The sequence below is a fragment of the Dreissena polymorpha genome, chromosome 15, assembly GCF_020536995.1.
Source record: "Dreissena polymorpha isolate Duluth1 chromosome 15, UMN_Dpol_1.0, whole genome shotgun sequence".
Classification (NCBI taxonomy): domain Eukaryota; kingdom Metazoa; phylum Mollusca; class Bivalvia; order Myida; family Dreissenidae; genus Dreissena; species Dreissena polymorpha.
The window spans coordinates 15378644-15395022 of NC_068369.1; the positions used below are offsets into that span (position 1 = coordinate 15378644).

The 16379-nt window shown below is 35.2% G+C and overlaps 1 protein-coding gene across 1 annotated transcript; it reads right to left on the reverse strand.

Annotated features, from left to right (window-relative positions):
• Positions 1-1443: 1443 nt before the first annotated feature.
• On the reverse strand, positions 1444-15549 carry LOC127860027 (uncharacterized). Its single transcript, XM_052397743.1, has 10 exons — positions 15051-15549; positions 14287-14748; positions 13411-13982; positions 10327-11490; positions 8852-9574; positions 7030-7238; positions 6466-6678; positions 6062-6258; positions 5594-5815; positions 1444-5361 (listed from the first exon to the last, which is right to left on the reverse strand). The coding sequence occupies exons 3-10, from the start codon at positions 13886-13888 to the stop codon at positions 4875-4877; spliced, it is 3693 nt and encodes a 1230-aa protein (XP_052253703.1). The 5' UTR covers positions 13889-13982; positions 14287-14748; positions 15051-15549; the 3' UTR covers positions 1444-4874.
• Between the last annotated feature and the right edge of the window lie 830 nt (positions 15550-16379).

Here is a 16379-nt window from a genome sequence, read left to right on the forward strand (position 1 = left end):
TCTCCGATACTGCTCATAAAATAACCATTTTACCAAAATACATGTGCAATTGTGGGAAGCGATTACCCTTAAAACATGCCTGCTAATATAATGATATTAAGGTAACTCGTGTAATAGAACCAAAAGAAAAACAAACAAAATACAACGCACACAAACACACCAAAACCTACATAGTTTCTAAATCAAAATTGCAATATAAAATGTGTACATGTGATAACATAAAATATGCTTATTGTATGATCTGATAAATATATGATAATAACCGACATGTAGTTATTTATGGTATTTGAGACAGATTCCCCGTTTAAACATTAAACAAACTCTTAAGCTGACATGAAAAAAAGATGTTTTCTATGAATTCTAAAATAGGTGTACATACAATGACCCGTGAAGAATTTCAAACCGTTCATCAAAATGTTCTCTGTTCAGTATATATTCTTAATGCTATTTTTGTAAATAGTTTCTTTATATATAAATACTTCAAAGCAATTTGATGGTAGAGCTTGAGTCAGTCACATTGACTAAGTGCTGTGTTTTGATGTTTGACCTCAATGAATGGCAGTGGCTTTGTAGGTAGTCGTCTAGTTTAAGAAAAAATGCGTAGATAGTTGTTGTTGTTTTTTTAACTTGTTTATGCTTCTTATTTCTTAATGCTGGCTAATGGAAATAAGTTTGCACAAGTAATGTAGCAATCTATGTGTCTGCTTTGAATAGTTAACCGATTTATGCCTAGCGTCCTGAAAAAAGGACATTGCAAACAGCGTAGACCCAGATGAGACGCCGCATAATGCGGCGTCTCATCTGGGTCTGCGCTGTTTGCTTAAATGAATTTCTTTATGAAATATTCTAAATATAGAAATAAATATACTTGGCACCCCTAATTTTAGAAATAAATTGATCCAATTTAGAAGGATGGGAGAGTCCACTGGGCATAAATGGGTTAATTGAAGTATCAAATCAGTTGCTTATCACACATTTTCTTTACGATAAGAAAACAAGGTAAATTATCAATTATTCAGTCCAGCATTATCAATCCTTATCGGTCTTAGTTCACATGAAGACAACGATCAAATTACAATTAGTTTTAAAAGTATTAAATTGAATTCACGTCTGTTAAGGTTATAAATCTAGAAATAAGACAATCAATATAGCTGGTTAAATTAATCAATTCAAAAACGTAGTTTCACTTCTGATGCTCTTTACTTGATAAAGGCAAATAAAGCGGAATGGTTAAAGCATAAATAACTGCGTATTATAATCTCTATATAGCCAGGGAAAAAAGCCAAGATCGCTTGCAGCCAAGCTTATTGATTTATAACAATAACTTTGTTCATTTTGCACGAGAGAGATATCACACTCATTCATATGATATAATGATATATGAATAGGAATTAATTTTGTAAACATTTTACTTAAGAGTTACCATAGAAACCATTCTAACGCTTACAAGTTATATACTGTATGTCTTTAACTAAAACAGTTTTGTAACAATCACTTTTGCAAATAAGACAATCAATATTTCACACTTAAAGAATCTAATGAAAAAACAATAAAGACGTACTCTTTACATACATGAAGCAAACATAATCCATTTTTACATGGATATTTCTGAACAACATACCAACGTTAATAAACACAAACATAGTTCCATTGTCGTATTACAAAATGACAAATCAAAATGTCTCTAATGAATTCATTCGCAGAGGATTTTCATACAGAAGGAAACTAAGTAACTCATACATACTTTACACAATTTATATGACATCAAGAGCAATTTTTTATTTATTTATTAAGATGTATTTGACCAAAAGACAGAATGCCGAATAAACAAACAACTTTGAATAAAAATATCAGCTGTGGCATAATGAAGTAATTACGAATTGTTCAATATTGTGGTAGAACCACATGCATGAATAACCAACGCTTACAGTTCAAACGTCCTAAATAAGACATAACGGAAAATAATTATTTTTCATTAATTTCCATTTGATGCGTTTTAACTTCAGTTTAATGTTTTCCGTTTCAGTTTCATGGCAAAATCAGCAAAAACGTGCCTTCGGTCACATACTAGTATAATATAATAACATAAATATATTTTTGTTGAGTGTACGACAACAACAAAGTACCCACAGGTAAAATAATAGCTCACTACCGGAGGTAAACGAACATGTTAACACATGCCAGCATCAGCTTAAAGTACCCAAAAATGAAAAATAAATTTCAAATATACGTATTACATTCAGAAATGGCATTTGAAACGTCTTTCAAATCAAGCAAAATGATTGATTTCAATGGATTTCTAATGAATGTGTAATTTGTTGGAGTACATAGCAGAAATCCAAAGAAACTAACAACACTAGGTTCATCATGTTGTTCGTGCAAGATGTGTGCAAATATGTCAAAAAATAATTACTTTCATATTTCTTTATAAAATATCAAAGCCCGTACGAGCGCGCTTTACATTCTGGACTACTTTCTTCTTAAAAGCGCGTTCTATACGATATAATAAAATCCACATATAATTCGCTCATAGCAATCACCAACATCATTACTATTTCAAATGATTATGCATAACGATCAACAATAAATCTAAAAAGCGTTTGCTTTCAACTCGTGATGAGTTTTGTTAACGCTAGATTCGCCTGTTTGCAACTGTATTATCAGCGCAAGAGTTTTGGTAATTTTAAACTTGTTCTGAAAAAAACTGGGTAAAATACATGTGCGTAAAGTATCGTCCCAGATTAGCCTGTGCAGTCCGCTCAGGCTAATCAGGGACAACACTTTCCGCTTAAACTAGATTTTCGGTAAAAAGGGACTTCCTTTAAACGAAAAATACCATTAAAGCGGAGTGCACAGGCTAATCTGGGACGACACTTTACGCACATGCATTTTGCCCAGTTTTCCCAGAACAAGACACAAATATGCGATGTTTACGCTGCATTCGCCTCTTTGTAGTTGCATCAAAAGCGTAAGTATTTTGTATTTTAATAGGCTTTGTTTTCGATACATTCGCCTTTTTGTGGCTGTATTATCAGCGCACCTGTTTGTCGTAGGCAGCCAATTATATGACATAGAACTGCCGACAAATAAATGCATAATAATAACTACTGTACTACTGCTCAATCTGTATGCATGTAAGACAGTAGTTTCTTCAAAAACACGTTTGCATGTACTGTACATCGGCAGTGCATGTCTAGAACATTCTAGAACATTCGCGCTTAGGTAAACGCTGCTTATACATGGGTCCCTGGATTAACAAGATGACCTTTCATTCACATCGAACGCGAAGAATAATGCAAGACATATTCAATAATGCATTATACATCCCACTGCACTCAATTTTTATTTTAACTATGCCTTAAAGCATTCTATTTCACCCCTTGCATTTGTTTACATAACAACAATTAATGTAATTAAATATATACTTTTCTTAACTTATAAAATCGTATAATTTAAAACGATTTCCGTTTACCACAATTACATGTAAGACCCCCCACCCCACCCCTCCACCAAATTTTCTTGACTACAGCAAAATGCGAGATGTGCCTTCTTTCGCATAAAAATAGTTCACGTTTATCTATTCCATATTCATTTGGTCAAACTCAATAATGCATTATTGCACTATACACTCCTTTTTTTTTACTGATATTTCACATTTGACTCGTTTTCGTCCGTAATGCCATTGGCATTGACATGCAGAACATTTCTGCCCTTCACACCTTTATTCATATAAATAAAGACAACAACCGTTATGCAAGATTAATACCATTAAACCTGTTATCATGAAGACAATTTTCGGCATGTACGCGTTCCCCCTTTGAACTCGATAAGATGTAGACCGTTACTGAAAAGTATCATACACCCCCCTTTAACGTGAAGTAGTTTATATATTAACTATATACTGTAATGAATTTTTCTCTTAAACTCGCGTGTCACGGTATTTACAACACTGTATTACAAACAATTAATAATAATGTAATAAAACAAATACACCTTCATATAACAGTTTGTAACATCATATGGAACATACATTGAACAAATTATGGTTATAAAAAATCAATAGTTATACATGTAAATTATTGATGACAGGACTATTTTAATTGTTCCTGTTTATTTTTTTCTCTTTTTGTGCTTTTCTATTTTATAAGTAATTTTGCATGTTTATATATACACCAAATACAATTATACGGCCACTCAAAACAGTGATTGAAAAACAACTTCAATATTTAAGCTCATAGAAAAAAATGTATATAAATTCGCAAAAGATATCAACTTTTATAATACCCTTTGAATGGTAACGAGCACTACGTTATTTTTCAGTTGGGCAGAATCGATTCACTCAATTACACATATTTCTTTAGTTTAAATAGAACATATGAACAACACAATCATTACAACTAAAGAACAAAACAAACATAAGCAGAAATGCAAATATTAGGACTATATATATATTTCGTAAAACAGATCCAGACAACACTTGAAGACACACAAACACTATGTTTACTATTTTGTTTAAGTATTTACAGCAGTTCCGGATACACGTTCTTTAGTTTGAGAAAAAACGCATGTGTTAATCAATAACAATAAAACAAAAATCACAAATTATCGCATCAATGTTAAGTGAAACCTAAACACATTACTGTTTGGAACAATATCAATTTATAAATAAGTATAATCAAAAATCTAAAAGTATTCTTTAAAAAACGTTAAGTTAACCTTTAATAAATCGCAATGTCTTATTTTCATAATTAACAATTCCACACGGGAACAATGCTACATTTCTTTCATTTACCTGTCTTAAACTAACAAAGCTATTATCAGCCATGATTTACAATCTTTGAGTTCAACTATATGTCTAACTATGTCTTTACGCTCTACAACAGGCAACAAGACGTAAGTTCAGTAGCATCTTGAGCCGGTGTGTTCTTCAGGTCGCCGATGCTGTGGTAGTGTATGATGAACTCCGGGTAGCATTGGGCTTTCTCAAACAAGACATATGTCCTCGGATTCTTCAGCACATCCACACACGAGTCATACAACTCATGATCCATGCCCGGCCTGCTTGGCGGTCGTCGATATTCTGGTTTCCCTTCTGTGGCTTCTCCGACCAACACCTTGGCTTGGAACATAAACCTGTGCGGACCTTTGGTGTATTCATGCGAGTACTTGGCGTCTGTTGCAAAGTATGCTCCGTCGCCGAATCGCGTCATGTTTTTGCCCGACGTCCTTGAGTCGAAGTTGTTGATGCTGATGCCTCGCACGGCTTCCAGGTTGTCGGTGCCATGGTACAGGTCCAGCGTAGTCACCGGGGAAAGGTCGCCAAGTCGTATCTTCTTTGGCTTCATTACCCTCTCCAAGTGACTAATTATATATTATGAACCACATAAATATTTTTGACAGTTAAGATAAATATTCCTTAATAATAATATGTTATCGGCACACATGCATGTATGATCAGCAAATGGAATTGCACCAATCACGATTGTTTGTAACAGCAGGATACACCCTTGAGTAGTATTAACTCGTATCTTGAACATATAAATGGTCAGAAAAATGTATAAACAATCTCGAACTTAAGCAATTTATAACTTACTTGCTGAATGTTGACCACAACACATGATTCTGTACACGGAAGATATCGTCTATGATCTGTTTGCTTGGATCCAGCGTCTTATAGAAATTCTCCGAAACCCGCTTATAATCATCGTCTTTCAAGGAGAGTTTCACCCATTCAAACGATTGAAAGTAGTCCCATGGTACCCATCCGCACGGAAGGTCTACTTGCGCCGACGGCGTAGCAGTTAGTTTGCTTGGGCTGACATTTAACAAGAACTAATTTAACATTTGGCTAGCTTTTGTTAACGTTTGCGATTAGACATGATTGAATCATACCTCTGTTTATGCAATTACTTTGTATTCGTAAATATTAAGGACATAAATCATGTCAAACAGCAATGTGAAATGATAAGGAACCATATATTTACGTGGAGTTAAAAAATATTGTTAATACAAAATGGCCGATATAGTAGAAACTATAACCATGTCGTTTAATAATATTAACCTTATTTGCTGTTTCACGTCATTTTCTGAAACAAACAGCGGTCTTCGTCGAATATTTCTGCAGACTTGAGAGCCAAGGTTTAACTGATCATTGCGATCAAAGTTCAGTTGGTACTTGGATTTAAAGTTCTCCCGCGTATACAGCCATGTTACCTGCTTCGCTAAATATTTTGTCTCCACCGTCAGTTGGAGATAATCCTAAATAATCAAAAATACAAACACGCTATGATCGGAAAGAACATTTCAGTTATAAATGAAAGAATAATAAACAAACTAAAGATTGTTAATTGCTTTTCACTTACATTATTTAAAGTGCATGTATATGGGTATTGTTTGTTTTATTATTTACGTACTTTACTATATGTATTCAATCAATTAGACTGACAGTCGCAAACTGTCTCTTACCGGTTCCATAAGGTGCCATTCGCCGGGAGTAAATTCTAAGTACCACCTCCATTCAGTTCTGAACGGTTCTGAGCCTAGCGCTTTCCCGAACGCATATGATTTTGTCGATAATCTGCGAACTTCGATAATCGTTCTTTTACCGGTTGAGTCAATACACGTGGCGTGCAGGGGTTCTAATATAATATTGAATGTAGCAGACCTACAGTCCCCTGTCTGAATAGGTAGGTTAACACAAGCTTATTTCTTAATACCCAGAAAATTAGTTTTGAACACACATGGAATCCCGCACTATTATTAAAAACAATTGAAAACAAGTGATATGACAAACTATAATCAATCGTGTCATGAAGACTCAAATCGTGTAATCACAGAAAGAAATTAAACAAGAGCTGTGTTTGTAAAATACAATGCCCCCTATTGCGCCGCTTTGAAGCCATATATTTGACCTTTGACCTTGAAGGATGACCTTGACCTTTCACCACTCAAAATAAATACATTAAGAGTTCTACAAGTTATGAAGTCATACATAAAACAATCGATGGCCTTAAAGAAATACATACGTACCAAATCATTGTACACAATTTGATTCGTTGCATTCTTATCTGGTTTGGAAAACAGTTCTTCGACAGTTTCTTGGCATGAAAACTTCCTCCACTCATCCCAGAGCTTCACCTGCCATATGTAAGGAAGATTTGAGTGGATCTGTTTGCATCCCTTTTTCTTGCAGTCACCCACAAGGAACGCTGTGCAAATGGATTTTTGTCCGGCAATATCTTTAAAAACAAACACGAATAAGCTGGTAACTCTGACAAATATTTTTTTTTCTCCAAGCAGTTTAAAGAATGACTAAGTGATTTTTGTTGGTTTTCTTCGTTGTTAAGTAACGTATCTTTGTTTTAGCTCACCTGAGCACATAATGCTCATGGGGAGCCTATAGGATATCGTGATGTCCGTCAGTCCGTGCTTGATGTGCGTGCAGCCGTGCATAGACTTTGTCTTCCAACAATGACTTCTCATGAACCGCTGTACACATGTATCGAAACATTACAAGAATAATCATTGCTTAACCGTCTCCAACGTTTATCAAATATCAAATATTTGAATGTGTAGGTCATCAAAGCTAAAAATTAATGTACGAAATGAAAACTAAAAAAATATTATTAACCACAAGGGTAAGGAGTTTACTATTTTGTGTGTTGCCGCGTCTAGTGGTCAATAAAATTAGTTTGTTTAAATCATGATCCGTAAGTTGAGAATGGTCACGCCCCAGATTCACTTTATTTAAAAAGACTTGTATTTCAAAATATATTTGCAATCTTTTCAAATGCAACAAGGCTCAGATGTGTAGTATTTAGCATTTAGCATAAACTTTTTAAAAGTTTGTTTAAAGCATGCCTCTAAGGTACACATTTGGCCCACCATGGGAGTTACTTATTTCCATCAATTTATATAGTGAACACTTGAAAAAATTTCATCTGAAACCGCAAGACCCAAATGTTTAGCATTTAGCATGTAGTATAGCACGATGGTCTACCAATTTTTTCAAATCATGTCGCCCGGGCCAAAATTGGGCCCAACCTGGGATAACTTGTTTTCTTTATATTGTTATCGTGAAAACTTAACAAAACTGCTGCTCTAAAACAAAAAGACCGAATGGTTTGGTATTTGGCATGTAGCGTAGCACGATGGACCTCTTCCAATATTGCTAAAATCGTGAACATGGGGTCATAATTGACCCATACGTTAAGGTTACTTGTTTCCCTTATGGGTTTGCAGTGAAAACATAACATCTTCTTCGCTATAAACAACAAGGCCCAACGCTAGGTTTGGTATTTAGAATATAGGATCGAAATATGGATCTGTTTTCCTTATATTGTACAACATTTCTGTGTAACTGCAAGTCCCAGAGTTTTGTTTTTTAGCATGTAACAATCTTATATAATACCCTTAAAAACAATTATTTGTCAAGAACACTTTATATTCCCCTGAAAGATGGCAAGTAATTGTCAAGATTTGGGAACGGTGACACAGAGAAATATTACATTCCAATAAACAACAGATTGTTAATTTTTCCATTCTGAAGTTTAGTTCCTACATGTCGCAGGTGTGCGACCTAGGTCTTTAATGCCCTCTTGTTTTAATTTCTACTAAATAGAAAAAGATAATGTTTTATATTATAGAATGAATCAAATGTTATAAATCTTCAGGTTAATTGTATATTACATTTCCATAAATCAACGAAGCTTTTGAGTTTTCAAAGTTACGGTTATTTTAACAACACCGCTCTCATTTCGTACGCTTATCAATTGGTCCTTAATACCCGATACAAGCAACATAAATTTTATTGCGATGGTCTACTATATTGTGAGAATGTGACAACATTTACCTGTGTTCAGCAAGTCTAGGTTTTCTTCGACACCTGAAGCAACTTCTCTATCACGAACTAAATATACCGCCTTTCGGAAATATTGTTCATCAGTCTTAGCCAGGCCGTAGGCATTGACTATGGGACCATTGTGCGGCGACATTCGGTCATGACTCTTCGAGCAGTTATATTCATGGCACTTTCCATTGATGTAGCCTGGACAAATATGCAAATCATTGCAAAAACTGGCTGGACATGTTTCACTTTTCACCCATTCCTTGCAAACATGTGGATATCTTCGTTTAAGAATGCACATGATTTCTTCGTTTGTAAAATTATCTAAGCCACATTTCTGGGCTGCCATAATATTTTGTTTATCTGTTACACTATGCTTGTAATGGCATTTATCTCCAAAACAGCAGTAGCCACAAAGAAAATCTTTGCAAACATGAAATCTTCTGCAAATTTCGTTGGCACATCCGGTTTGTTTAATGTAGCTGAAACAATACGATACGTCTTTTCTGCATACCGTAACCGATATAACTTTGCCATCCTTTTCGAAAGCAGCAAATTGTTTATTCTTCTTGAACCAATCAGAAACGTCAAAATCAGTCGGAAACAGTCCCGATTCTCTGCGAATATCTTCGGGTGAACCACTGCCGTCAAAATTTTTGACAATGAACTGAAAAACGTCTTGCGTTAGCTTCACTTCTTTATTCGGTTCAATTGCTGTGTCATCGTGATCTAAAATGTATTCTTGCAAATCAAACTATGTCTAAATGTCTAAGTATTTCTTTCCAAACATCCTCAAGATACTTTGGACGCATTTAACACAAAAGTTTAATTATGGGTATAACGTTGTAATTGGTTCTTTTTATTGCACTTATAATTGGTATTTGGAAAAGTTAACAACTCTTGATATATATATGAAACGTAAATACAATTAGCTTTAACCACTAATTTTTATAATAAGTTACGTGAAAGGTATTAACGTATTGATATGTCTCACAGACGATGGGCTTAAAGCTTGTAAAGCAACACATACGTTCAAGAATAGTATGGTCGCACGAGTAAAATGTCCAGAACAAAACCGAAACTGTTTCAGTCAAGAGGGGCCATTAAAGTTTTTTTTCACAGTTTGGAAAATGATATATTGGAATGAAATGGTGATTGATTGATTTAAACAAGCAAACGAATACTCCTTATTAAGAACAAAAATATCGGTTCGTTTATGGATAAGCATCAATTGAAGTCGGAAATATAATCAAACGTTTGTAACGCTTTTAATCGATTATTAAGCAAACACGTGTATTACCAACATAGCGTTTGAACTACTTTATACGTTAAAAACTTGCGTGATGAAGTCGTATATTGTAAGCTTTTACTTATTGCAACCAAATTTTGTAGAAATGAAATTATAAAAAAGTTTGACTTAACAATATTGTTTACGACTATGAGGGTAAATTATACGACTTTGATAGTAAAATATGTATTACCAATTTCCGGTGCGTCTTCTTTGTTCTCATTTTCCCGAATTAAATACACTGCTTTCCGAAAAAATGTCTCATTCCATGTTTTCATTTCATAGGCAGAGACTATGGGGTCGTTGTGCAGTGAAGTGCGATCATGACATTTGGGGCAGTTTTGATCTTTGCATTGCCCATTTATGTAGCCAGGACAAACGTGCAAGTTAAAGCATATGCTGTTAGGACAAGACCCTGCTTTAGCCCATTCCTGGCAAACATGTGGAAACCGCAGAGCAAGGACATTGATTATTTCTTCGTTTGAAAATTGGTCTATACCATATCGCCTTGCAGCTATGATATTTCGGCTATCTTTTGCGTTGTGACTAAAGTTGCATTTCACGCTAAAACAACAGCTATTGCTGAGGAAATCTTTGCAAAGATGGAAATGTTTGCATTTGCTGTCGTTACAGCCAGACCTTTTGATGTAATTGAAACAGTACTGGATACTTTTTTTGCAGACATTTACTGTAATGACGTTTCCATCTTTGCCCAAAGTAGTAAATTCTCTTTTCTTTTTGAACCAGTCAACAACATCAAAATCGGTCGGAAACAGTCCGGATTCCCGGCGAATATTTTCCGGAGATCCACTTCCATTAAAGTGCTTCACCATGTAGTTAAAAACATCTCTTATCAGCCTAGCCTCTTCATCTGGTACAGCCTGACTGTCTTCCGAGGTCATTTCTTTCGTACCGCTTCGGTAGTTGCGATTGTCATTTGTTTTCATATCTTGACCCCTATCAGTCCTATAATTATGTTGGCCTTTATTTATTTTTTGTCCATGGTTTCTTGTGTTGTGATTGTCTCTGGATTTATTTTCGTCTTTTGAAATATGAACACGGCTAGGGGTTCTATACATTTTACCGCCACCAGAAGGGTTCTCAATATCTTTCGTACCGCCTCGGTTTTTGTCATCATCCTTTGTTTTCGTATCTTTACCTCCACCGCTTTTAGGGTTTCTTTTGCCCTGTTTCTCTTTAGTTGCAGGGTTTCTTGAGTTGTACTTGTATCCAGATTCATTTTCGTTGTTCGACACATCCACCTGACTAGGGGTTCTGTACATTTGACTGCTGCCAGTAAATGGTGGCGTAGGAATACCTAACAAACTAGGAGGGCTTTGTTGAATTGGATACGTGGCTGCAAAAATAATCTTTGATAAATAAGAATGCGTTTTAAATTTATCATAATCATATTAAATAAATGTTTAGTTGAGCAAATGTAGGTAGTTTTATTATAAGCTCTGATATTTAGTTTTTGATTAATCAGATCGAAACTTTTTTGCGTTGCAATCGTGTTTTAATGATGTTTCTTGTTTATATATTTACACCCTTATTGTCAAAATGCGTCAGTGAATCCAAGTCTAGTCTTATATCTGGTGATGTTCTTACAGAGAAGTGTTTGCATTTTTTTTAGAAGAGAAACTAGAATTTTTTTTTCGGAATGTTCAGAATTGTATACTGTATTAAAATTGTCTTTACCAGATATTTCACGTGTTTTCAATCAGGTAACACCGCGATCAACAATATCTAAAATTATATTTAGAGTTTTGTTTTGAATAATCTGTAGAACACCTGTTTGCTGTCATTTAGTATTAATTATGAAAATATCAAACTTTTAAAAATATTTTTTTTGTTAGTAAATGCCTGTTAATGCCTGTTAATGCCTGTTTAGAAATATAAATTAAGCTATCTTAGACAAAATGATCATGTTTAAAATCTCAAGTGCGACACACATACTCCATGTGTATTGCACTAAATATGAAAGTTTTAAAGACAACGATGAAAGAGCAAACAATGTTATCATAATAAGCTTACTGACAGGATAAATTATTTGAATTTGTATTATTAAAATCGACATCAATTGGCGATTCATTTGTGGAGAAATACTCAAAACAAAAACTTTACATTACAAGATGTGTTTGTAAAACACTATGTCCCTCCCATATATTTGCCCTTTGACCTTGAAGGATGACCTTGACCTTTCACCACTCAAAATGTGCAGCTCCATGAGATACACACGCATGCCAAATATCAAGTTGCTATCTTCAATATTGCAAAAGTTATGACCACTGTTAAAGTTTGACGCAAACCAACAAACAAACAGGGCAAAAACAATTTGTCTCCCAGTATAAACTGGGGGGACATAAACACCGTTATCAAACCGAAAGCCGAAGTTTTGAATAGACGATTCGATATATCTTACGGAGTTTCCGGAGGAAGTCGGTGTATAACGATTGGTTGATTAGAGACGAGATCTATCTCGCGGAGGATTTCGGAGATAATCAATAAGCGTATTTTCGAATTCGGAATACTCGGCTTTTTCTCTTGCAAAAACATTACGCATTTGCATGACCCATTAACGTGTTTGAAACTTTGAATTACTATCATTATTATTGGTAATAATAAGTTGATTTATGTAATGCGTTGGTGTTTAATTATGCCAGAAAATAGTTTATATTGCTAATTATACAGATAAAAGCGCCGCCTTGATTCCGGGCGACACGTTTCCATGAACAAATCTCGTTACCAATTGCAGCTCTCAGCGACCCGGCTGGTCAACAGCTGGGAGTTGGATTATTGCCACTATATTAACATGATGTCCCGATTGTTCCGATATTTACTTTATGGACAAATTCTGCGTATCTAAATTTTCGGTCACGAAAACATTGTTATTTTATAATGTACGAAAACTTAGTTAAACTGAGTATTTGTAATGGCTCAATAGATGTTTTTAATAATATCTTAATTTCTCTGTTTATTCTACGAGAAAATCATTGTAAAGCCAATATTTATTAAAAGATTCCGTTGCGAGGGCAATGCACCAGGAGTTTCATTACGCCATGTAAACTTTTGCCACGTAAACAGATGATTCCCGCAACATATGAATTTGCGATTCAAAATATAATTATTTATGGTTTACGAGTCAGGTGGCTGTTTATTAACACGACCTCCAGTTTGCGTAGAACAGAGGTAAACAAACACTTATGCGCTTGAACAGTCGAGTATAGTCTTGGCTAACAGTGTCCAGTTGCGCGATTACATATAAATTTATTCTTACCGTTACCAACAAACTGGTTCGTATGTTGTTGTGGAGGTGGGCCATTCGCAAAAACCGGGTGTGGAGTCGGGCCACTCGCAAAAGCCGCTAACGCAGGTTGTTGTTGTAATGTAGGCATATTGTACGGGGAATGTTGTTGAGGATAAGCCATAGTGTACGGATATTGCTGTTGTTGATGTTGATGCATATTGTACGGTGAATTTTGTTGTTGAGTTGGAGGCATATTGAACGGGGATTGTTGTTGTAGAGTTGGGGGCATATTGTACGGGGATTGTTGTTGTTGTGGTGTAGGTAAATTGTGCGCATATTGTTGTTGTGGTGGTGAAGGCAAATTGTACAGGGATTGTTGTTGTGGTGGTGAAGGCATATTGTACGGGGATTGTTGTTGTTTTGGGGTAGGCAGATTGTACGGGGATTGTTCTTGTGGTGGGGTGGGCAGAAGGTACGGGGAGTGTTGTTGGTGTTGAGCTGGAGGCATATTGAACGTTGATTGTTGCTGTTGAGCTGCGGGTAAATTGTGGGTGATTGCTGTTGTTGATGGACAGCACCTCGGGGTCTGTACTGGCCTGAATCTGAAAATAAAATATACTTTATGAATACATTTTGCAATGAATACAATTATCTGCAATTATTTATATTTTTGAATTTTCTGTTTGTGGATATTGTTGAATTGATTTCTGATCCGTTAAAATATCAGAAAACTTCGTTTAAAAACGATGTGTGTTTCAATTAGACACATTTCTTACCTCGGTTTAATTAACCGGGAACAATATCTTAAAGTAAATATTATTTAAAAACATACAATATAAATAACATTATCATTTGTTGATGGCCATTTAGGAAAATATAAAGTATATTCTTGGGGAGTTACTTTACCAGTTCTATCAGTTATGTTGTTTGCGTTTTGTCCGCTTCTACCATTCCGTCGTTTGTTAGATGGAGCTGGCCTGTCGCCTGTGGAGCCTCGGCTTGGTGGGCGGTCACTTTGCTTCTTTTTATTACTGGACTGATCTTTATCTGTGCTTACACGTCTCGAATCTTGATCAAGACTGTAGCTTGTGTCGCGACTAAGGCTGTTCCGTTCATCGTTGTCGTCTCGACTGTTTCTACTATGTTGTCTGTCATATTCTGGATGTCGTTTGTCTTTTCTGTCATGACTGCCGCGTAATTCGGTATCTTCACTATCACTACCTGAACTAGTTGAGCTACTATTACTTGCATATCTTTCTCTGCGATTGCTATCGCGTCCCATGCAATCACGCTCTCTTTTTTTGCCGCCATCATGTCTGCTACGATTATCTCTGCTATCACGTCGTTCTTGCTTTCCTCGCCCTTTGTCTAAATACATATACTTTATGAATAAATGTTGCAATAAATACCAATATCTACATTTATTTATATTTTTGAATTTTCTGTTTGTGGATATTGTTGAATTGATTTCTGATCCGTTAAAATATCAGAAAACTTCGTTTAAAAACGATGTGTGTTTCAAACAGACTCATTGCTTACCTCGATTTAATTAACCGGGAACAATATCTTAAAGTAAAAATGAATTAGAAACAAACAATATAAATAACATTATCATTTGTTGATAAACATTTAGAAAAAATATACAGTATAATCTTGGGCAGTTACTTTACCAGTTCTATCAGTTATGTTGCTTGCGTTTTGTCCGCTTCTACCATTCTGTCGTTTTTTAGATGGCGCTGGCCTGTCTCCTATTGAGCCTCGGCTTGGTGGGCGGTCACTTTGCTTCTTTTTTTTACTGGACGGATCTTTATCTGTGCTTACACGTCTCGAATCTTGATCAAGACTGTAGCGTGTGTCGCGACTTTGGTTTTTCCGTTCATCGTTGTCGTCTTGACTGTTTCTGCTATGTTGTCTGTCATAATCTGGATGTCTTTTGAATTTTCTGTCATGACTGCCGCGTAATACGTTATCTTCACTATCACTACTTGAACTATTTGAGCTACTGTTACTTGCATATCTCTCTCTGCGATTGCTATCGCGTCCCATGCAATCACGCTCTCTTTCTTTGTCGCCATCATGTCTGCTACGATTATCTCTGCTATCATGTCGTTCTTGCTTTCCCCGTCCTCTGTCTAAATTTTTATTTTTTCTTTCCATCCGGCTGATTTTACTGAAGCATAAGAATGGTATTGAAATTAATTTAACCTAATGTGTCCCTTATATGTTACTTCCTCCGAGCAATATTAATGTTTATTTTCTTATGAGGTTGTGCTTATGGGTTGATTCACTTCAATTAAAAATAATTAATAATTCAACTTAATGTGAAAATGTTTGTAATATTCAATTCGAATAATAACACAATCATTTGAAAATGCTTGTTTAGTTCTATTTACTACCCCACCTCTCATTTGAACCTGACCACGACCAAATATGCTAAAACAAGTTATTGGACGTTCATCCAATCATCCATAGTTGTAATAGCCAAAAGCAATTTCTATTTTATAAATATGGTCACGGTTGTCGCCATTCTTAACAAGCCATATCGTTTATTTAGGTGAGTACTTACAACTTAAAAATACCAATTTAGAACTGTATTCTGCTTATAGACGCCCTCCGTTGTGTGAAAAAAGCACGTATTGAAATTATTGAAGGTAAATGCTGCTAGCGGCTAAATAGAACGCATAATATTGTGTGAATACAAGTTTAACGTAATACCGATATGATTTTCTACCTAACATTTTGCAGACGAAAGTTATGCCAGCTAACATTTTGAAATAACATGAGCGTTGTGATTTTAATTAAAATTCATTAACATATAAGAAATTTAGTAGTCATAAACAATTGCTTAAATTATTTGACATTTACGCCTGTTTCATCAGTGCTTCAGAATACTAGATGATTAATGAAAAAGAACACAACCTTTCCTCAAATTTACAAAACCTTTACGGTAAGATATGTTCATTTGTTATAGACGAAAATCCTAACTTTATTATTGGCGT

Coding starts and splice junctions, on each gene's coding strand:
- LOC127860027 (XM_052397743.1), bottom strand. CDS start 13,888: ATGCCTCCAGCTCAACACCAACAACACTCCCCGTACCTTCTGCCCACC. Junction 11,491..13,410: donor GAACCAGTTTGTTGGTAACG/GTAAGAATAAAT, acceptor TTATTTTTGCAG/CCACGTATCCAATTCAACAA. Junction 5,362..5,593: donor TTGTGGTCAACATTCAGCAA/GTAAGTTATAAA, acceptor ATATATAATTAG/TCACTTGGAGAGGGTAATGA.